This window comes from Protopterus annectens, chromosome 8.part0 (assembly GCF_019279795.1).
Source record: "Protopterus annectens isolate FY-2018-M chromosome 8.part0, PAN1.0, whole genome shotgun sequence".
NCBI classification, from domain to species: Eukaryota; Metazoa; Chordata; order Ceratodontiformes; family Protopteridae; genus Protopterus; species Protopterus annectens.
Genome location: NC_056741.1, coordinates 1,976,244,490 through 1,976,269,251, shown reverse-complemented (window position 1 = coordinate 1,976,269,251; position 24,762 = coordinate 1,976,244,490). Strand labels below are relative to the sequence as shown.

General features: G+C 39.9%; 1 protein-coding gene across 4 annotated transcripts in view; it reads left to right on the top strand.

The window, feature by feature from the left end:
- The window catches only part of PRMT7 (protein arginine methyltransferase 7), an 843,610-nt gene that overhangs the window by 54,474 nt on the left and 764,374 nt on the right, over positions 1 to 24,762 (top strand). For all 4 annotated transcript variants that reach the window (XM_044081516.1, XM_044081514.1, XM_044081513.1 and 1 more), the window contains one exon: positions 13,595 to 13,808. In XM_044081516.1, coding sequence (XP_043937451.1) covers positions 13,714 to 13,808 — 95 coding nt within the window. In that variant the 5' untranslated portion in view covers positions 13,595 to 13,713. The remainder of the gene's footprint in view (positions 1 to 13,594; positions 13,809 to 24,762) is intronic.

Sequence of the window (24,762 nt, the reverse complement as noted above, 5' to 3'; positions counted from 1 at the left end):
TTAAATAGTTCCTTTTGTGTAGGTATGTTGAACCAGTGTCTGCCTCCATGTCTTGGTTCAGGCCTTGACAGCTCCAAAAGCTGGGCTAAATCTGAAAGTTTATACGCATTAATTTAAAGCAGCTTGTCATACAAGTATTTCTCATAAATATGTATATCAAGCCTAGGCCACTTTCTGTATTTGGAATAAAAAGTGTTCCATGCACCATCAAGTAATTCAAATATGCTTTTAGGAACCTACAGGCCTTTATTATTTGTGCCCTCTTGAAACACCTTTTTTTTGGTAACAAAGTTCCATTTCCCCATGCATAATGTAATCTGGTGAAAATAATTTACTTCACGTTTTTCTGACTGATCTCATCTTGTAGCGATATACATACTGGCAAAAGTTCTTTTGTCCTTCCTGTAACCTCTCACTAATGTACATCTTTCCTTTATCATATTTCCTATGTTACTGCAGGGGTCCCTTTTGCCACTAAGGTAGTTACTCCCCTCCTTGCATAATATTCTTCCCTAAATCCCATTCTTGTAAGCTTTCTGTATTTTGACTGATTCAAATGTCTTTTATAAAATTGTCAAGTGTGGTTTGCTTTTTATTGACAGACCTCATCAAGAGAAATAAGGTACTAATCTATCATTGTATTAGCATTACATGAGAAAATCCCAGGTATTTCACCAACCTTCTATTTCACCTTTCTTTGTTTCCTTTTTAACTAATTTTTCCCCTTCAGGAATTTCTTCTACTAACTCTGGCAGACTGGTACTTAACACATCTAAACACTATGAATACTAGGCCATGTAATTTATAGCTTTAATCTTCTGTCTGTTTCTAATCCTCATCATCTGAATTCTCATGAAATAATCCATTGTTTAGAACTGCATGTAATGAAACAAAGTATAGACTTGGAAAATAGATGCTCTAATTAGGCTGGCTGTAGTATAGACACTACCTGTAGTATTTCTAAGGAAATGTATGCTGTCATACATGTAAGTCGTATCTTGTCAGTGCTGTCCAGTATACCCCCCATAGATTATGTTTCTTTGTTATTAAAAAGTAAATATTTCTAAACATTGCCAGCATATTTTACTACTTCTGTTTCTACATCATTTATCAAAATTATTTTCTGAATTAACACTTAAGTATAACATTTTATATTATACATTTTATTTATTTATTTATTTATTTATTTATTTATTTATTTTGCAGTCTGGTATGCTGTTGTGATGTACAGCTCAGTTCTTTCCATGTTCTTGTCTTCATTGTCCTTTTTCCCTTTTTTTAATTGGCATTGTTTTTTTAAATCCGTTCTGTTTTTCATTTGAGCCATGTAGCTTTTCAGAGTTCCCCTCATGCATTTATTTTATGCACTTCTTTCACATGGCCAGCTCTTGTGAGGCCCCATTTAAGATACTTTAAGAGTTTTGTTGATTCCGATTTATAGTTAGATTCCATCATCTGTCTACTGTTCAGTCTAGCATTAAGCAGGGTCCAGTGATGCTTTCGGAAAATAGCCTCTCCGCTATTCGTGATTTCATTCACCAGCCTCACATTCCAGCTTTATCCCCTCCACCGAAATCCTTCTTGAGTAAAACACAGCCCATGTCACTGAATGGGATTTTTTTAAATGATACTGTTTAGTAATTTACTTGTTTTAGCATAAATTAACACCAATACATACGTGTATACAGAAATACACACGCATACATATGGCTGTAGTCCATTTGGTTCATGGCTGGCACTCATTTATGCAATGCAGGTGAACGGTTCTCCTTGTTGTGCAAATTGTGGATGACTTCTGGTTGGTCGAGAAAACTAAGTGATTGGACTGAGAGTTTGTGTGCAAGTGCGAGCCTTTTAGAGTTGAGCAAAGGTTAAGTATGGGGATAGATTTAGTGTGTGTGTGTGTGTGTGTGTGTGTGTGTGTGTGTGTGTGTGTGTGTGTGTGTGTGTGTGTGTGTCTGTGCGCGCACACGTGCGCGATGAGTGCCCATACTGTTTTGTTTAGTGGCAAGTGTTATGAAAAAGCTTTTTTGTAAGGTAAGCTACCGCTATGGGCATGCAGGGTTGGCATGCATTACCATATCACTCTTCACACAGCTTTGGGCTGAATGTATGGAGGGTTATAGGCAGTACATCAGGAAAGGAGCCCAAATTCCCAGTTGCTCCCAAATTTATATACTTTTCCGATGTACTGTGTTTTTCCTGTTTAGTGCTATTGATATAATGAATGGTCAGTGTTTTTTGTTAGTCATTTAACACTTTTGATCATTTATGTAATCCTATATATTTTATTTACTGTTTGTTAACTGGGTGAATCATTTAGTCAGTTAGTCCAAAGACCCTTTTCAGCCATGACCCAGGCCGCAGGGCAGATAAAGAAATTTCAAAAAACAAAATAGTTGAGCAGTTGTACATCTTTACATTTGATTGAATAGAGAAGTATACAGTTGCTCAATTTGTTCACTGTTTGATTTGAATATTGTTGCACAATATCAGCATAGTTATTTATCTTTGTGAGGAAGAATCTGTTTCTGATACAGCAGCAAAATTATGTCTGAGGAACTTGCACTGATATAAAAATATAGAGTCAACAAATCACATGTAGATTAATATGATTTAATTTATATATAGCAAATAGATGTAATGATAGAAAGCTTGGACTGAGATTAGTGGTTGCCAGACATAGAATACGTACACTATTTAAACTGGATTGGAGAGTGGATTTAATATCAGAGTGCAAAGCAGACTAATGCATTGGACATAACATAAAGTCATAGCTAACTGATCTTGCTAAACATCATCTTTGAAGCATCTACGTGCCGTTTCACTTTGGAGATGTTCAACAAGGGATGCCTTAAACCCTTGAAGATGGTCTTGACCTTTTTATTTTTGGTGGGAGCTTGATCTATAGGGCAAGGTCAGGAGAGGGCACACTTTCCTGTAATTGTTTAAAAGGTGGTCTGTTCAGGAGAAATGTTTTATTGTCCATTTCTTAGTATAGCTGTCTGTGAGTTGGAGTTTTCTCCTTATTGGAGGGCAATAATCTTTATTTAATACTTTTTATATCAGTGAACCTAGAGGGAGATTGACTTTTCAGTGACAGGTAGCCAGTTATTTCTTAAGTGGAACAAAGTGTTGACTTGGGCCTGCAGGCAGCACAAATCTGCATATTTTGTTTTTTTACACGGTCTGTAGTCTTTTTTGTAAGAGGAGTGAAAGATTTATCAAAGGTAACCTATATGCTAGATTTGGAAGTACATTTTTACAAAGTGTGATTTTTTTTTTTTTTTTTTTTTACAAGAAACATTTTTGTCTGCATCATAAGCGATAATTTAACACTCGTACATTTATATAAATGAAAACGAACCATATTGACATAATCCCAGCTGCAAGCATTTTACATCACAAACCATATTGACATAGTCCTAGTTGCAAACGTTATACATCACTTATTTACCCAATCATTGTCAGTCAAACTTTACATAGCTCATTCAAGTCTTGCCTTCTTTTAAACCTCCTACATCCCCTGTATGTATTGTTCCCACAATTCCCATTTTTTCCTGTTTAATTTGCGCCTACCCTTTTTAAAAAGGTCCCAATTCCAGTTGTTTTTCGAATTATTGATGCAGATATGAACAAGCAATATTTGATACCTGGAGGCTTCAGTAGGAGTTAACTGGAGATGCACTTAAGAGGCGTCACTCGGATGTAATCCGTTAATGTTGTCAAATGTTTGCCTACCCTCCACAAAACCACTTTGATCCATATCTGTCAGAATTGGCATCACATTTGCCATTCTTTTAGCCATTATAGACATAAACTGTTTATAATCATGGTTTAGTATTGAAATGGACCTGTATGAAGCTGTATCTGGTGGATCTTTACCCTCTTTTCGGTATTACAGCTACCACCACTTTCTTCCAGGATGTTGGTACTTCTTCTCCTATTGAAATAGTGTTGAACAAAACCTTCCAGATCATTTCAGTTTTTCCCTCCCGTTCCACAGGAATGCTTTCTTTTCTTGGGGTTTTCCTGTAGATTGGTTATACATCACCATTTTTATCTCATTTCCCCCTATCCTAACTGTTGGTAATTGAGTGTGGAGGGTATGTTGTAGATCTGTTGTGGAGAGCTACCTAGGGTCTGTGCAGTTACATATCCAGGACTTGTCTAAATGGGACTGGAGGAGTTTTTTGAAATTGTTTTTTTGTTTTCTGTGGTCCTGATTTCCAGGGGATACTGTTCCATGATTTTGCAATACAGGAAGAGTAGAGGGAGTTCCCAGAGCTATTTTTACTTTTGGTTACATCAACTAATGCTTTGTTGGTGGATCTTAGTAGGCGTTTATTGGAGTAGATATTCAGTAGACCTTGTAATGCAGGAGTTTTTATGGGACTATATAGAATCTGGTGGGCTATTGTAATTTGGTTGAAGATGAGCAGGTTTGGTAATTCTAGCCAAGAAAGTTGTTTGTGTCCGGCAGTGATGTGTACTATAGGGTGAGTCTGTAGCAAACTTTGCTATCTTATTGTAGCAAGTGTTTAATTTGGATAAGTCTGATTTATTTAAGTTGATGAGTATGGGGGAGGCATAAAGAAGTGTGGAGATGAGGCGAGTTCTAGTGATGGCAGCTTTACTGTTGTTAGTAAGGTATTTTTTGTATCTATATAGGGTTCAGAGTTTTTTATGGACTTTTTTTTTATTGCATGTGCGATATGCTGCATGTCAAATTTCATGTTGTGATCTATGATAACGCCTAGCAGTTTGGTGTGTGAGACAGGTGTGATAGGGGTGTTATTAGCCGAGTGTATTGTGAATGGAGGAAGTCCTTTAGTGCATGTCTTGACTCTTTTAAATGTTTGTTCTCGTCTTTAATAATATGTAGTTTATAAAGGAAAGCATGATTTGTCTGAAAATAATTTGTGTAAAAGGGATGGGGTATAGGTGCTCACCAAGACAAAGTAATTTCCTGTGTACTGTTTTTATCTACTTTGTGCATTTTTTTGTCACGATTAACGTCCTAGAAAGGTGCAGATGAGGTTTCCAAGAAGCACTGCTTTTTCAGTTATGAATACTGGCCTACTGAATGATTTACAAAAAGGTGCAAGAACCTTTAAATATCACATTATTGATACCTGCTAGTTTGAAGCTTGGAAAGGTGCTCTCTCTGTCTTGCATCTCCCATTAAAGTCTTAATGTTTGTCCTTGTTGACACTATTTTTTTAAAATTTGAGCTTTATACAGTATTGTGTCCTGATATTTTTGTAGTTTTAATGAGTTGTGCTTTACTGTTTACTAAGGCTGTTTTCAAAATATTTTACTGACCTTAGCATGGCACAGTCAGATGATATGCAGAAATGCAGGCTGAGATGATTTATTTTCACAAATGATGGGGGTGATGGGAATGAAGAACTTAAACACTACTGAAGGATTCCTAGGCATTAAACTAAATGTAGCTAATATTACAGAGAGAGAAATAACAAGTCTGAAGGGCGCAGTTGCCCTATAAAGGTATTGGCCATTTAGAATATTATGCCAGTCATGACCATGCAACTCTTTAGCTGGCTAGTATGTTTTCATTTTAGAGTGCGGAACAGGGACTTCTAGAAGCCATAGAAGCACTCTTCAATTCCAAGCCATATAGCTGGGCTTGGTTACTATGTCACGTAGTTCAAGTGGGCGTCAGCTCTACCAGAAAGTGCATTTGGAGATCACTGTTCATTTGCTTTTTGTTACATGTTACTGCTTTGTGGGGTGTCCCAGCACTACTGTTTTCTGGTACCACTGTTGGCCTTTTAGTGTCTTGGTGAAAGTACAAGGAATCTAAGGCATATCTTCAAAGAAGAGGAGATTCTCGAGTCTTGGGCAACCACCTCTTCCCTAAAATGGGTGCAAGCAGTTTACAGGCTATATATAAATGAGCATGTAGATTCTACCTGCGTCACATGTTCAGTAACATTGTAATGGCTGTGTGTACAAACTGCTTTGCCATCACAAAATCACAGTGTTAATAAGATAAGTACTCCCAGTCAGAAGTGAGACCCAATCCTTCAAGTCCCAGCACTCTTTAAAAAAAAAAAAAAAAAAAAAAAAAAATGCAATTCAAACATTAACAGCTAATAAGTTAAATTTTTAAGAATTTTAGGGGGAAGGTTGCCCTCCTGCAACCCCAGAGGTTAAGGTTGCACTACCAGACTTTTACTACTAACTCTCAGATCACTGTACCATAGAGTAGAGGGAGTACTTCAAGATTCTACAACCTCAGACTTGTTTTTCCCCATATTTATGTTGCTTCAGGGATTGCAGCTGTAATTCTTGAAAACTTTAGCAGGCACCCTTATGTGTCTTGTGTTTATACATTTGTAAGAGGTGCAACTACTACAGTCACGCTAAGAAATCAGGCTCGATAAGGAATCCGCCCTCCCCAGACAGCGTAATGTAGACATTATGTGTGCCAGTTGTAAAGTGTTCTCTTGGGTAAACTAGGAGATGATTTTGGGCAAAGTTAGATGTATATAGTTACAGAACTCTTCAATACTTATTCAGGTTGCCCTAACTCCTTTCAGAGTGTCAAAATAATCTTTGGCAACCCAAAGAAAATTCTAGCAAAGTAGAAAGAATCAGTAGTGTGATGTACCTCTTCTCCTCAAGCAGATAGTTTTCTCAGTGGGTTGTCATGTCAGACTTATGAATTCTGCAGCCGAATTCTCAAGGCTACACAGGTCACATTTGCACAGACTCATTGTCCTTATCCATTTCCTTATAACCCACCAAGCTCACTGCTATTAACACTGTATTTAACCTTTCTATCTGTTACAGACTCAGGCAATCAATCTCGTCGGATCATAGGAAGTTACTAGGATATTGGCCCTGAGGCCCTTACAAACCTAGCCAAGAATTTAGCCCATGTGCCAACAAGTCAGCACCCTATGCCACTGTCCAGCAGGGACATAGGTGGAATGCCAGGAGTGTATTTTCTGTTCCCCAACCAGTTATCCAGGTTGAGCTTAAATAGGTTTATAAAGGTACTCTGCGTGGAGAAGGAGTCTATTCTACAAAAGGGAGAGTCTCTGGGACACAAATCTGTCCTGACACCAAGTCTTATTGATGTCACAGACCAGGTTGAGGTTCTTGCATGTGGGTTACTCGAGTGGGCGGGGTCTGAGATTGCTTTGCATGCTAGACAGAGGTCACCCCTGAGGAGTCTGTAGGAGACTGAGTAGAGGGACAGGGCTTTTAGCCTATCTGTGTAGGGTAGATGTTTGAGGCTCTGAAATCTCTATGGTCTCTTCAGCTGCTGCATGTGCTTTGCGAGGTACATGCCGAAAGGAGAATTGTATTCAGTAATCCATCTTATTAAGGGTAGAATACAGGGATGTTATGACCACCTTGTCCCTGGATGAAATACCCTTACTGATGAGGTGGACCATGTAGAAAGCTTTCCATATAACTGAGGCAATATGGTGGTCAAAAGTCTGTTTGCTATCAACCTAGATTCCCGAGTCCCTCACGACTGTTTGCATGCTTAATGCCTTATTATCAGTGTGGTAATTTGTGGGGATGTCATTCTCCCCAAAAGGGATGATTCATTTTTTGGAATTCAGTTTGAGGCCATGTTTCTGGCACCAGTCATTTGTGTAGGTGAGACCCTCTTGGAGGATGTCCACATCACTAGGGGAATTGATGACAGCACCCAGCTTGCAGTCATATGCAAACTTGGTCAGCCATAGCCAGATTTGGCTTGCACCTCTGAGAAGTATATCCCAAACAGCAGAGGCCCCAAGACCGATCCCTGGGGTAACACAACTTGTTATGGGTCTACTACTTGAGGTGGCTTCCCCTATTTTGACTAGGTGGGTTCTATCAGTAAGCCAGTTTGCTACTCATCTGGTAACATATGGATTGATGCCTATCAATCTATGCATCTCCACCAGTCCATCCAAAGGAACATGATTTTAATTAGGTATCTCCTGATTCCTAAGACCAACAATGAGTGGAGACTGGAGATGGGTCTTTCTACCCTTGCTTTGTTTTAGTCATAAGGTTAAGAAAGACAGTGGAATCAAAGCTCTAGGAACTATCAATCTGCATATCTCCATGTGCCCAACAAATTGAAATGCCCAGGATTTCTAGGGGGCATTTCCTTTAACAGTTTACAGACCTTTCTTTGTCTCTAAATGGTCTTCCAAAGTGCTGGGCTCCAGTCTGTGATTCTTAGAGATTCATTATCTTTACATTTAGCCATTTGTTGATGGCATGCTAATTTGCAGCACTGTCTACTTCTCATGCAGCAGCATCTTTCTACCTTGGTCACCTGGGGAGCTTTTTGAACAATGGCAAATCTGCTCTGCAGCCATCATAGATTATACAAATTTTGGAACCTATGTTGGATTGGTTTTGATCAGCTAATCAAAGTGCAATCACGTTGAATGACATTTTGAAAAAAATATTGTTTGTCTGAATACTGTTTGAAATGTCAGTTATAAAAATGTTTTATTTCACTTACCTATATGTGTAGTGTTAGTATTGGCTTACAGTCAGCATTTCTTAAATTTTGCTCTCTTGAAGTAAGCTGTTGCACTTGGCAGCTTTATTTTTCACATGGCAGCATTGTCTTCAACTTCAGCTAGTCATTAATTTAAGAGTTTTTTTTTTTTTTAAATCCAGGCCTTCATTAGCCTTATATTTGTCCATGTAGATCTACTCATAAGAAACACTTGGTGGCTGTTTAAAATCTGTCAAATCACTTAAAAAATGTTTCCAGTTCTACCAGTAGTTGTAAGAACAATGAAATAGTGAGCACAGCTGTAGATGCTACTGGGTGATCTTTTCTTCTACACAACCCTTGAGTTTTAAAAAATAGATAACTTCAGATTATGCCAGTCAAGCTCAATGCGTTTACTATTAAATGTTGCGGGTGTCTCAGAGGGGACCCGTCATTCATTTGACAGGTGGTTCCTTGAATGTTGGCTATGCAAAGAAAAAAGTGATAGTGGAGTTTCTTTTTCGGCATTGTCATGTGATCTCAGAGTAGGTATATTTAGTTTTGAAGGTGTTCCCCCCTCCCCACATGGAGGTACAGGGGGACAAGCCCCCCCCCCCACAAAAAAGCAAATATTTTGTGGTTTGCTGGAGTATTTTTAGTGAGGTATTTTCACTGAGTTGGTATTTGAGGTACTTGATGCCGACTGATAGATATAAATCGTTATCGGGGAATGCTGTTTTATAGTAGTCATCTTTTTTTTTTTTTCTTCCATTAAGGGCACTGTTATTAGTTTTGATGACTGTTAAGCTAGTTTTCCTGGCACTTCACTGGGCAGACAACTGAAACTGTTTATCTTGTACCTGAACAAACTAAAGAGCTTTAGGTATAGGAATCTGCTATTCATGGTAGGTAGATTTTCCTTTCGGTATGTACGATTGACCACTAGTGACATTATTGGTAGATATTTTTACTACCCCACAAATGGCAGTTGGTCAGAGAGGTATTGGAATACTCCTATAACAAATGTGTTTGCAGCCATGCAAATTTCATATATTGCAGGGGTTCAGTTGCCTGAACTGCCACAAGAAAGCTTAGGTGATGTGTATCCTTTCTTCTGTAGACTCATAAACTTAAACTTTCTACTCTTCCTTCTACTTTATAGAAGGTGCTGCACAAAAGTTCGATCAGACAAGGCAGATCTGTTCCTTAACCCACTTTTAACCTAGGCAGCTATGGTGCTCTGTGCTTATACATCTGTCATGCTTGCTCTTTACAAAGGCATTGCTGATGAAGCAGGTAAGTATCAGTACTACATCCAGTAGGACTCTATGCCTGGAGGATTTTCCCTTGATTCCTGTAAGGGTTAGTCTTTCCTTTGGTGTCATAAATGTCCTCCCAGAAAAGCATGTATGTTTAAGGTGAAAAGATGATTGTTTGGGCCCATTTCACTCTCTGTCTTTCCCACTATCCTAATTATTGAACTGCCTACATTTTCCTTGTGATCCAAACTTCTTTTATTTGCTATAAAATTCCTATATGTTTGCTAGATTCCCAAAAATTTCTTAGGTTCTTGCAGTGAAATGTAGTGTTGCATATCCAGCTTATTGTTAGTCCACTGTCTGCAGCTTGGGATCAGAACTTTTAAAAGATAGCCTTGTTCAGAGTCTGCATTGGAGTAAATTTTAATGTTTTATCATGTAAGACTTGTTTCCTTGCGACTTTGATTTCATGTAGAAGAAGCTAATTGCAGTTTAGAAGACCTTGAATAGTCATCCAGTAACAGAATATCATTGCAGACCATTTTTTTTCTTTATAACGATGATAATCTCCATTTCCTTGAAACAGTTTGTTCAGCTTCCAGTTTACTTCCTTAAGTATGAGAACAAGGGAGAATGCGTTTTGTCACCATGGATGGTCTTTGGTCATCAAGGTATTGTTTAGAGAAACTAAGTACACGAGAAGAAAAAAAATGCCTCATTATGAAATGTAGACTATGCACTACCATGATCTAAGCAGCTAAGCACAATCTGTTGGTTTTTGTTATGACAAATGCAGTAGCAGAGATTTGGAAAGGTATGTTAGCTTGCATTCCAGAATGGTTGCTGCCACTTCTGCTGCACATATCAAAACTGTTTCTACCATGGATATGTATGATATACTAGAGACTGCAGCTTCTGCAGCTATGTAGCTTCATTAAACATTACAAGCCCATCCTAGAGATAGGGTAAACTTTGGTGTAGATGTTCTGCAGGGGATGCTGTAGCTGTCTATCTTCATGGATTGTTCGGGAATAGCTTGGGTTTCTATCGTTCAAGCTGAAGTATTTTTAAGTTTAATTTTAAGTTTTGTTTGGCTGTCTGGAGGGTTAAGTCTAAACTGCTAATGAGCTTCATGCTGTAGTCCAGGGTTTAATTCCATTATCTCCATTTGATTCCTATGTTGCGCTAAGCAAGTCCTTTAACCAGACACTGATATTGGAATAATTCTGAAAATGGTTCATTTGGAGCAGTGCTCTACCCTGCTTAACATATGCTAATAAATAAGGTATGGATTGCTGTCCAAGTTACTCTCCTGATGTTAGGAACAGTTACAGGAAATGGTTTGCCACAAAAGGCTGTTTGTAAGGGAAAAGTGGTTTGGATATAGTCGTTCTGCTGGATCTTTTTTGAACTTGATCTCCACCTGTTGAATCTTTTCATTACTTTCTAAGATTCTTTGTGTATGTTGTTAAATGGTCTTCTAATGTATTGTTTACTACTGCTGTTACTTATCAATAACCTTATCATTTGCCTGGAATTTCTGTTTCAGAAGAACTGAACTGAGCACCTAGCAGTGCAGGCTCCGTAGTGGAGTTGTGCCAGCCCATGTCACTGGAATACCATTACAAGTGAGCCGTATTGGCTTTTGTTTAGTACAGACAAAAGTAAATCTTCAGAATCCTCCATTCCTGATTACTTCCCAAATTAATTTTTCCACATATAGCTGCTGCTGTGATGAGTGACCCACACTGCTATATTTGGATGGTGTACTTTAATGTGCCATGTGTTGGTTAACTGTAGAACTATGACTACAGTCGCACCATAGAGCAGGCTCTTTCTCTGTACTTTACCAGGTGAAAATCTTGGATAGCTAGTACTGGAACTTATTGGGGAAAGACTACATGTGATTCATAGGTGTTTACTAGGCTAATGACCACAAGGGCTTTTTTAAACCTAGCCATACATCCCAAATCTCTGACAAGTTCTGGTACCCTTGATAAGTGTAAGCAGGAGCTTGGGAGATGAATCATTTGAGAGGTTGCCTGTGCCCATTAGAGACATAGGTGCCAAACCAGGGATGAATTTCCTGTTCCCTATCCAACTGACCAAGTTGCAGTTTAATTGGGTTAGGGAGGAACTCTGCTTCACATGGATGGGGAGCCTGTTGCAGAGACTGAGTAATCTCTGGGATAACATGCCTGTCTCTCCTGCAGGTCCTATTTCTATCACAGGTGAGGTTTAAGTATGTAGAATGGGTAGTTCTGGTGCTGTCTGTTGTGCAGTTATGCTGGAGGTCCATCAGAGTAGGGTCTGAGAATGCCCTGTATGGCAGGCATAGATCTCCCCTCAGTTGCCTGTAGTAGACAGAATACAGGGCTAGGGCCTTGAGGTGGTCTGCATAGGACATTTTACCTATGTCCTGTACTCTTTTTTTAGTGAGGAACCTCTGTGGACGTTGCATTTGTTGGATATGCCTGTTTAGGTACACCCCAAAGGTATACTGGCAAGCTAGAAGGGCATGCCCTTGCTTGAAATTAAATATTTGTATGTATGTATGCAAAGGGGGCATTATACTCGAGTCCTGTTACTCTTGGATAATGAGGGCATCAGGTTTGAAAACTGACAACCAGTTTGGAAGAGGTGATTGCTAAACATTTGTGTTTCACCATCGTATTAACTAGAAGAGTTGACACAGTCAAATGCAAGAGTTCTGAAATAAAGAAGGGTAAAGTTAATAAAAATGGGGTTTGAATTGGTAAAAGGTTATAATGATGAAGTGAAGGAACAGTGGAAAATGCGACAGAATTGCCGTTGTGGAAGCAGTGGTACCGTGTGTTAAATAAATATGCAAACCAGACAAGAATAGAAGCTTTGCAGTTCTCAGTTGAAGTGGTTTTACAGGTCATAGAGAAGCTTTTAGCATTTAATAAGAGACTACAAAAAGAGAGAACCCTTGTGGTGTTTATTTTAAAAATATCTCTACCAAGAACATACGTGAGGATGCAGCCTGGTTATCCAGCCACAAATTGTACCAAACATTACAAGCAAAATGTCCATTCTAGAAACAGGATTTGTTACAGGAGGGCTGCAGATGGGCCTGCCTTAGCTCTCCACCAAATATATTAATTGTTCTTGCTTGATGCTTGAATTTCTGCCTATTTAATACTACAGCTGTAACAATCCTCCCTGAAGAGCAGTGGCATAGTTCTGTGGTGTACCTACTTTAATAATAGATCTTGCACAGAGAACGTTTTGCAACAATATAGATGCACCTTCCACTGACCCCCTTTTGTAGTGTCTTTGTTATGTAAAGTTTGCTAGCTGTAATTTTTATGTAATTTTTAGTATAGCTGTTGGGGTCTTGCATTAGTTTTTAATTAAGTTTAATGTTTTTTTGCCAGAGGAATTTTATATGGTGTGGTTTAATTACATTTTTACATGGTGCACACAGCAGAAATGAAATTGGTGTTAAACGTAGGGGAACCTGTCTTGAAATTCATATGGACTCCCAATTTTTTTAAAAATTGCAGAAGCCCATTTTAATAATGCTTTTCCATGACCTCCTGTCTTTAATATCTAGTAGTGTGACAAGTATGTCATACAGCTGTGGTTTCTGACAGAATACAAGACAAAACAGACTTAAGATCTGTAGGTTGTGGTTTTTGAAGGAAAACACATTTTTTTCCCATCTGCAAGGAGCATGGAGGTTTCAGTGCAACTGCTTTAATCCGTGGTAAAGCTCTGGTGAGGTCTTTTTTGCTGTTGTAAAGTCACTGTTACTGAAGCCTTTATATATTGTAGAGTGTAGCACTAATGTAATACACTTCACTCTGTTTTTATTTCTTCAAAGGACTTGGTAAACAGTTTCCCTGCTTTAGATTGAAGTGTGACAGATCCAGCTTGGCAAGTAAAAGCAATATCAGGAGGGCTGTACATACCAGAGCAGGCCAGCCAGCACGAATTGAAGCTATGAAACCATTCCGTGCAGTAGTGAATCCCACCACAGGAGCTCTAGCCTGGGTGAAGGAGGATGAAGATTATGATTACAACCAGGAAATTGCAAGGTAAACTCACATTTTTAAATGGCTAATATTCAGAGGTTGTACTTGTTTACTTTAGTTGATCTGGCATTTAAAGAGTAATTTGGGCAGTAGTCCATAACATATGGACATCTATTGAAGCAGTGTGTTGACCACATAACTGTCCACTTTTCTTTTAGTTGTATATCCCCTGCATGAGGTGGCTACTTGCCTTGGAGTGCATAATAAATGTAGGCTGGCTTAAGACTCTGTATAACCAGTAGTGGCAGATATGCATATTAGTTTTTGTTGCCCTAAAATGTCACCCACCCCTGACACCTTACAATTAAGATATGTTGATTTTGATCATTGTTCTTAAAAAGGTAAACATTGCCATCATTATCCTCTTTAGTTCAGCAGTATAACATTGCTTGTTAAACAGTTTGTTAATTTTACATTTCTTGTATAAGCATTTCTCTTTTGAAGGCTGTTCAGTAGATACTGAGGTACGCATATGTCACCTAGGGACTTTTATTCTTTGTGCTTATTTTAGCTAGGATCATCTTCCTAAAATAAGTGTAAAATAACGAAACTTAATGGGATAAAGTGTCACAAGCTTTTTTTATGGAAAAAAAAGTTGGAGGATAACAGCTTAACTCTGTTGAAGTTGAATCTCCAAAGACCCAAAAAAAAAAAAAAAAAAGACTGGGATTGATCCTAATAAATTAAACTGATAACTTCACCACTATTCTTACAATTGACTCACTAAAGAATGTCTCCATTTAATGTGGTTATGCAAGCTGGTGAAGCTGGAAGTAAAGCAGAATTGACTGATTGAGTTAAAGTATCACAAATGTCACCTGAATGTCGAGCAAATTTTCAGTGGGGTAAAGCAGCAGCTACGGGTGATATGATCACAAATGTCACCTGAATGTCGAGCAAATTTTCAGTGGGGTAAAGCAGCAGCTACGGGTGATATGATTGGCACAGCATGAGCATTTCCTTGTGCAAAGTTTGTTGTTGCCCCAAGACCATGATTTTCACCACAGTGAGAGAGAGAGAGAGAGAGCTGTCATCTGCATAGGCCCGTTCTGTGTTGGGGATCTCTTGCAGCTCTACCAGTGACACAGGACTGGCCTTTGCTAGTCCCACAAATGATTGTGATTATGGAATCCTAGAGGAAGTATGCTTTTAGGGGATGAGGTGGCCATCATCATTATTACCCAAAAGTGATTACACTCTTGTTATTAACTGAGCAGACTTAAAAGTACTAATTTTCACAAAAAATATTCTGACCGTTGTTTTGTATACTAGGTTATTTATTAAGCAGCGAGCAGAAGTAGAGGCAGCAGAGAAAAATCTTCAAAAGATTTGGTCTTTTATCTGAGGCAGATAGCACAGACAGTATCACTTCTGATCGAGAAGATATGGACTTCTTGATCTTGGAGCAACCTTCAAAAGGATATTCCTTTTCTGAAACAACATTTTCTTATATGGACTGTACCTCAAAAGTTCATTAAGGGAGAGCTGCAAGACATTATGCAGGAGGGGAAAGTGTACATTGGGGTATCACAGAAATTTGGGACAGTGATAAGAATAGATGTGACATTGAAGTGTGTGTACATATAGAGTGTTTAAGGATGACAAAATAGATGAAGGTAGAGTAGCTGCCTGTGGAGACGAGGGCTTTATATATGAAGTCTGAGTAAACCTCAGAGTTTAAAGGAAATGCATGTTAATATAGTTTGATTACTTTTATGTGAATGTTGCCTATGTCACAGGTGATAATTCAATAAAAGTGTTTGGAAAAAAAGGAATGGTACTGTGTTGCTGGCTAAGTTCTTCGTGTTTCACTGTTGCAGTCATTACATTTGGGTAATCTGCTGGCAGGTTGCCCTCAGTCGGCCTGAATTTGAAGGTCTTGGGTCCTGCGTCGGTTGCTGTCTCCTCTTCCATGACGTCAGGTCATCAGGGGTATAAAACATGCAGCCAATGCCATTTTCTTTAGTCTTTCTTGCCGCGCGGTGCCCGAAGCAGAAGCATTTTGCAAGTGCCGGTCGGCCAACTCCTGAAATATTCGAGTTTGAGTTTCAGAACCGAAGTCTTCACTAAAGCTAAGTACCCATTGGGGAAACTTTTTTCTTGCTCCATACCGATGTCAGAAAAAGTTAATCATTGTATTACTTGTGGGAAACAAATACCTCATAAGGATTTCCATTTATACTGTATTCCTTGCCTAGGCCCTGATCACATTGTGCCTGGCTGTCGGTTTTGTGCTAGATTTAACGAACGCACTATTAAGCGTCAGTATATTTTTGCCTCAAAGTATTTTGGAAACAGATTTAACTACCCAGAAATGTCGTCTGATAGCAATCAGACTACCGGAGTACATTAAAAAAAAACGCAAAGAAAAGGACAGAGATAGACAGTCGAGGTCCAAAACCAACGACAAAGTTTCTCCTAAGCCAGTCGCGGGTTCGCCGGTACTCAGTGAGGCGCTTTCGCAGCTCCTGATACCCGCTACTTTCGAGTTGCAGGCCTCTACCGACACCCATGTGGAGCCCGGCATGCTATGAGATGCTCAAAGTATTGGACCCACGAATGTATCTCTCTCGGATGGGTCTGGAGCCGCAGAGCAGGCACCGGCTTCTGATGAGGTTTTCAGGCCTCAACATTTGTATATCAAACCGACGACAGCTGCAAAACCAAAGACAAAAGCAACTTCTAAAACTAAAAAAACAACGCATGAGCCACATGCACAGGCCTCTATGCCTAAAAAAAAAATGATCAAAATGGCTGAAGACCTTATTACATTGATCAGGGGTTCCCATCCCCCTCCAGATAAGAGGCCTAGGCAAGACACTGATTATGAATCTTCAGATCAGGTTTCCATTTCTTCTGATTCCTCTTCTGATCAGGAATTTCTATTCCTCCCTATGAGGATTCTGATGCAGAGGAGTCTATACCATCTGCATCACCTCCTGAGGATTATTCATTTGGAGAAACCTTGCATACTTTGAGGGAGCATTTTCACTGGGAGAGTCAGGATTTCTCAGAATCAAAACGAGGCTCAGAGATTTTCTTCTTCTCCCTCAGCACAAGCCTTTAGCCATTCCCCGTTTTAGACATTGTGGATGATGTGTTTTCGGAGTCAAGCTTGACCCCTGACTCCTTACCTCCGGCTCCCAGCAAGCCTGACAGATATTACAGGGTCCCTGATTCACATACATTTTTATTTAGAAACTCTGCTGCTGATCCTGAAACTATTTCACATGGTTCCAAGGGAGTTAAGGCCTCAACAGCAAAAATCCTACCCCCTCTGACAGAGATTCAAGGGCACTGGACAGATGGGGGAAAAAAAGTTTATACATCTGCAACCTTGGCAATTAGGGCCTTAAACTGTCAATTTTATGTGCTCAAGTATCAACAACATGTTATGGGATTGCTGAAACAGAAAATTATGATGATTTCTGAATGTGCAGAAAATAAAGAAATGCAGTAATTATTGCATGCAGTTGAACAGGTTGGAAAGCATACTTTGCAGTGTGGTTTTGACTCCTTAGAGGTCTCCTGCAGGGCTGCAGTTACTGGATCTGTGATTAGGAGGCATGCCTGGCTAAAGGAACAAAATTTGCCTGATCATGTTAAAGTTAAATTGCTAGATGCACCTTTACAGCATGATACACTGGTATTAAGGCAGAAGAGGTATTAAAGAAAATGGAAGACAAAGCTAAGTCTATGCAAACCGTAAAAGACTTCTTACAAGTGCAGCCACCAAGATTCAGTAGACACTGGCCTACAAAAAGTGTCCTTTCTGTGTCAGACAGAGCTCAAAGGGGAAAATCAAGACGCCCTAAGGGTTCTAGATACCAGGCACAAGATTCTTACAGGTCAAAGCAATAGGTCGCTTCTACCTCCAGGTCTGGAGGAGATAAAGTGCAAACCTACAGAAAACAGTCCCAATGACTTCCCTCTGCCAACACCAAGCACTTATCTTTTGGCAGCACCCTTAGGGGGGAAATTAGCATTTTTTGCTCAAAATTGGCAGTTAATAACCCAGGACAAGTGGGTGCTAAATATACCATCACAGGGATACAGATTCCATTTTCATACTCTGCCAATGGTAAACGGTTGGCCAGATCTGCCAAAAAAACAATGGGCAGAGGCACAGAAACAAGTTACGTCCCTCATGGATATGGGGGTCATTCAGCCAGTACCAGAACAGGAAAAAGGACAAGGTTTTTACTCAAGACTGTTCTTGGTACCCAGAAAGGACAAGGCCCTGGCGGCCAATACTGGATTTATCGATTTTGAACACATACCTGGACATTCCAAAATTCAAAATGCTGATTTTGCAGCAGCTTCTGCCCATGCTGGGCAAGAATGCTTGGCTGGTGACATTAGACCTAAAAGAAGCATACCTGCATGTCCCAATAAGACAGTCGTGCAGAAGATACCTCAGATTCAAGGTTGGCTTAATACATTACCAATTCTCTGCACTGGCCTTTGGCTTATCTACTTCGCCCAGGGTCTTTACAAAGTGCCTGGCACCAATAATTGAATTTTGCAGACAAAGAAGTATACAAATATATCCTTACATGGACGACTGTCTCATTCAAGCAGAGAACAAGGACATTCTTCTTCAACACCTGGCATTTGTGAAAAGGCTTCTAACATGCCTAGGGTACACAAAAAACAAAAAGAAATCACAACTGGTACCCTCTCAAAAGATAACATTCCTGGGTGCAAGCTTAAATACAACTGCCCAGATGGCTTACCTCACGCCAGACAAGCAAAGGCAACTGACTGACTACTTACTTCAAACTGATGGCAACAAAAACCCAGTTATCTGCAAGACAAATTCTGCAGGCTTTGGGCTTCATGACATCCTGCATCCTACTGATTCCACATGCAAGACTGCATTTGAGGAAACTTCAGTGGTACCTAAAAAGTTTATGGAGTCAACATTGTCACAGTCTGGAAACAATGATTCCTCTCATTCCCTGCCTACGACAGGAGTTTCTGTGGTGGGCAAAGGCATGTCACCAAAACATGGGACGAGCCTTCACTCTACACCCGCCAGCCAAACCTTAACTGACACATCGGATTATGCCTGGGGAGCCCACATGGCAGGAAAATGCATTCAGGGCATATGGACCCCAAAACAAATGCATCTAAATATCAACCAGAAAGAGATGCTAGCTGTTCAAAATGCCCTAACAGCCTTCAAGGTCTTACTTCATCCAGGACAACTACTGATAAAGACGGACAACACCAAGGTTATGTGGTACATAAACAAGGGGGCACACACTCATACCCCCTTTGCAGATTAGCCATGGCACTGTGGGGACACAGCTTTGACTTACCAAATACATCTTCAAACTCAATTCCTGCCAGGAAAGTAAAATACTCTGACAGACGATTTAAGCAGAAACCTTATGGATCCTCACGAGTGGAAACTAGATCCACAAGTCTTCAGCATAACAAAGAAATGGGGGTGCCCAGACATAGATCTATTTGCCTCTCCTCAAAGTTATCAGTTGAAAAGATTTGGCACAAGGACTTATCACAGACAAGCATGGAAAGTGGACTTTACATCCTTCAGTTGGAAACAGTTGGAAAAACCTATCAGTTTACGTCTTTCCTCCTCTGACTCTTCTTCCCAAGGTCCTCCTAAAAGTCAGACCAGAGAAACCAAAGATGATACTAATTGCCCCGGACTGGCACCGCCAATACTGGTACCCAATCCTAAGGAACTTGTCTCAATACCCAGCTTGGACCTTACCTCAAAGACCTCAACTACTGTCCAGCATAACAACCAGATCCTGAACAATCAACTCCAGGCACTGAAACGAGCAGCATGGCTGATCATGTAGTTAAACAAACAACACCTCTCAGTAAAGCTGTGATGGATGTCATTTTGGAAGCAAGAAGGCCTAGTACTAGAAAATCTTATGCTGACAAATGGAAGAGATTCTGTGCTTGGAATCAAGCACAAGGAACTGATACGGCAGAACCAAATATTCCTCAGATATTACAATACTTAACTGAGATGCTGGACAAAGGCCTATCTTTCTCATCAATTAAAATCCATGCCTCTGCCATTTCGGCTCATTGTAATACAGAGCCACCAATCTTTTCTCATCCTTTACTAAAGCAGTATCATAGAGGAGCCAAAAATTTAAGGCCTCCTAGAAGATCACCAACACCTGCATGTGACCTCAATTATGTGTTGGAAAAGCTCACCCTGCCTCCATTTGAACCAGCAGCTACCGCTGATATAAAGTTCTTATCATGGAAAACAGCTCTGCTACTAGCAATTACTTCAGCAAGAAGAGTTTCAGAGCTACAGGCCCTCATGGCTGTAGAGCCTTTTATCATATTTTACCCAGACAGGGTGTCTCTGAGGACAAATCCTACTTTTATGCCTAAGGTGGTTTCCAGTGTGGCACTTAACCAAACTATTCATCTGCCAACCTTTTATCCAAATCCGCAGAACAAGGGGGAGAGAATTCTGCTTTCCTTGGATGTGCACAGGCAGCTAAGATTCTACTTGAGCAGGACTAAAACTCTAAGAAAAACTGAGCAATTACTAGTGACATATGCTGCAGGATCAGAAGGAAAGGCTATTTCAAGCAGGCAATTTCAAAGTGGATAAGTCACTGCATCCGTTTCTGCTACTTACACCATGGTAAACCTGTGCCCAAGGGCATTAGATCTCATTCCACCAGAGCTGCAGCTACTTCAGCAGCCTTTCTCAGAGGAGTACCAACCAAAAACATTCTAGAGGCTGCTACTTGGAGTTCAGTTCACACCTTTACAAAGCATTATCATTTGCCTCTCTATTAAGTCCAGGGCAGGCTTTGCCACTGCAGTTCTGCAGGGCCTTATAGCCGCACCTAATGCTGTTTAGCTCCAGCCTCCTAACCATAGCTTTGGAATTCTACCCAAATGTAATCACTGCAACAGTGAAACACGAAGAACATAGTACAGTTGTGTACACTTACCATAAATGTAGATGTTCAAGTGTATTCACTGTTGCAGTTCAGGTTACCCTCCCATTATATCCCCCCTTTCATTCTGTAGATGCTTGAGTGTATTCACTGTTGCAGTCCAGGTTACCCTCCCGTCATCCCCCCTTTCATTCTGGAGTTTATCTTTCCTTCTCTATCTTCTACAACCTGTGTGGTGTATTTGCTTGTAGATGAAGGTAACGTTTATATTGATGCATGTATGTGTGTGTATGTATGTATGTATAGATATATATATATATATATATATATATATATATACACATATTTTTGCTACTATATATATATATATATATATATATATATATATATATATATATATATATATATATATATACACATACATATTTTTGCTACCTTTTTGGGGGCACCTGACATCCTGGGCCAAGAAAATGGCGTTGGCTGCATGTTTTATACCCTTGACGACCTGATGTCATGGAAGAGGAGACAGCAACTGACGCAGGACCCAAGACTTTGGAATTCAGGCCGACTGAGGGCAACCTGCCAGCAGATTAACCAAATGTAATGACTGCAACAGTGAAGACACTTGAACATCTACATTTATGGTAAGTGTACACAACCGTACTTTTTGCATTCTGGAAATTGCTTTCTAGGTAATCCCTTTGATTGGGGGGCTTGGCTTGGTTGTGGAATCAGATCTGAAGTCCTTTACCCTTCCAAAAGAGCAGTTTTGCAGGTCTTAAGAGAATACTTAAGTTCTTTCAACTCCCTGATTAGGCTGTATTAGTGTAGTACTGGAATCATTAGAAAGAATCCAAATGTTTACTTTAGGTAACTTAATGAGCTGGTAAGGGTTTCAAGTTTTAGGAACAATAGTAGGAAAATGCAGGGCTTATATTATGTTGGCAGGAATTGTAGGTTAATTGTAAGGTTACCTGAGAGATGGCTGCTTCAGTATTTATAGGCCTGTGACATATTTATTCAAGAAGTGGGAGGATTGAGGTGACAGGAGGAGTGTACCTAAACTGATACGAGTATGGATGGATTGGCCTCCTCAAGGTGGTACACCAAGAGCCACTCTTTATGGGTATTTCATTGGTAGTATGTATTCCTTTTCACTTCACTGAGATGCACTCTGTGGTGTTTCTGGTAGGGATACATGTTGACTCACTGAAGGTAGTTTCAGTGAAATCAAAAAAAATTTAAATTATTTCCTGGAACCACCATCAGCGAATATTAATTTTTTTTTTTTTTTTTTTTTTGTGCAGGGAGGGCAAGCCCCCAAGCACCCTCCATTGTGGAGGGATAGAGTGTGTCTGGAATTATATATTACAACCCAAGATTGTACAACAGTGGAAAAAAAGGCAGTCCCCACTGTTGGTGAAAATACTTTTGGTGAATTGCTTTTGTTTGGTTTGCATTCACCGAAACTACCTTTGGTGACCTGGCACCCACCACCTTTTGGCTAGATGTCTTTCTGGGATCACCGGTTGCTTGCTTGAATATGGCTGGTCATAGTAAACTGAAGTTTCATTTTTTTCTGTAGAAACTATTGCAGTATAAGGACTGTGTGAAGTGTGAATTAAGGTTGCTGTCTGTAGTCTTTGTGGCAGCTAAGAAGGCTGTAAAAAAAAAAAAAAAAAAAAAGTAGAAAAACTCCTCCTCAGCAGAGAAACTTGAAAAAAAAAAACAAACAAGAATTGCAACAAATAATGCAAAAGCCCTATGTTAGAAAGAAATGGGATGCAAACTGATCTAGACCCAATCAGTTTTGGACAGAAATAAAAAGCTCAACAGGGACATTAAATAACTCTTCAACTGCCAAAGATGATCCAGTAACATTGAGGTACTTCATCTTTGCTAATGATTGCACTCTATTTTTTCAGTTCATCATAACCAAGATAACTAAAGCCTTTCCAACAATTGACCCCCCCCCCCAACAGAGACCAATAACTTTCATCCCCTGATGTAACCCTTTTGCTTGGGGGCCTGTATTATATGAACGAATGTTCATAACGTCAAATGCTGTAAAGAGTGAAAATGCCGGACCTGGAAGTGCTTCTTGTGGGATCGCAGTACAGTGAAGGTCGGAATATTTGCCCTTTCCTCACTGTAGTGCGATCTTGGAGTTGGTGTATATATTGAGTGGGGGATGTGGGGGGGCACTGCCCCCCCCCCCCACAATAACGAGTTTGAGTTCTGTCATTTTCGCTCTTTAGGGCATTCAATATTATGAAAATTCGTTCATATAATATAGACTCCTTACCTGTTATACAGCAACCTTTCACTTTTCTCTCAAATTTCAGCAAAATGGACCAAATCCCTACTTCTCAAACTCAGTGATTCAGGATCTAAATCCAGCAGTCTTCGTCCCACCTTCTTAAGGCTTGCAGCTGAAACAAATCACTAAACCTCTTTAGTCATATCTTTAATCTCTCAACTTAGGCACTGTCCAACCAGTATTCAAACACACATTTATAATCCCTCTACCTAAAGTCACTTATTGGGCTGAAGGTTTATAAACCTTTCGCCAAAATATTTGAAAATGCTTTTATACGTCAACTAGTTAAGCACATTAACAGCTATGGCCTGTTATGTGATGCCCAGCATGGCTTTCACAATTCCTTCAGTATCTTTTCTGCTTTGGTAATGACCACTGATGCCATTCATTGCAACCTAAATGAAGGAGTTGTTACTACAGGTCTTTTTGTTGACAAGGGGATTTTGAAATGGTCAACCATACCCTTCTTGTCAACAAACTCAAAAGACTCAACTTTGGAGGTAACACTATGTGCTGGTTTCAAAGCTGTCTAAAGGACAGTACCTTCCAAGTCCATAGCAGTGTCTCATCCTCTACTGCTCGTAGACTTAATACAGGTGTACCACAAGAGTCTATGCTTGGTCCTCTCCTCTCCTCTTCTCTCTCTCTCTCTAATGATCTCCCCCTAGAATTAACAAATCTTTAAATTAATAATGTATGCAGATGATATGCTGCTACTGCAAACCAAGTTACATGACATTTTCACTCTGTTATGCATCTGGTCCACTACTAATTAACCTTAAGAAAACAAATATTGTGGTCTTTGCCTCGTCCAAGAAATTACCCACTATTCCTCCTATTCTTTTAACAGATCTTAATGGGAAAATGATACCTGTTGTCATTGAACAGAGATACCTAGCCTGATACTTGTGGAAGCCGCGGTGGTACAGCGGTAGCATTGTTGCCTCATAGCAAGAGGTTCTCCTGTTTGATTCACAGCTGTAGGGCCTTCTGTGTGGAGTCTGCATGTCCTCCCCGTGGTCGAGTGGCCTCCGTAAGACATGAGTGAATGGGCGTGCCTTCACTGAAGGTTGAGAGTCGGGCTGGCAACTCGGCACCATAAAAAAAATCTACTGCCAATCATTAGCGGACCGGAGTTGCGCTGTGGCGACCCCTAACCGGGAAAAGACAAAAAGACCAACAACAAAACCTAGGCCTGATACTCATCTACCTTTTTCTTTACCACATGTACAAATTTTGTAACAAAGTTCTTGCTCAATTAAAACTGTTAGGTCAGACACCTCCTTTCATCCACTGTTCACAGATCCGTTACTAAAAATATTTTAATACCCAAACTTGAATATGGCCTTCCTTTTCTTATTATGCATTCAGCCCACAATACTCCCATAATATAGACAGCTGAGAGTAAAATGTGCTGATTCATTCTGTTAGCAGACCCCCCCCCCCAGATGTACCTTGGCAATTTGCTAAATTCCAAAGTGGCTTTTTTATTACTCAGGTTTTATGTTTGTGTGTACACGTATAAATACGTGTGTGTGTGTGTGTGTCTGCTTTGTTTGAAAATACGTTACATCGAACAAAGTAGATGCCCACTTCAGTGAAAGTACACTTTAGCTGAAGCCTATTCGTCGGATCGGCTGACTAAAAAAACAAAAAAAATGCCACAGAAAACACATTTTGCGAGGTGGCAAGCCCCCCCTGCACCCCCCTACTTAAATATACCACG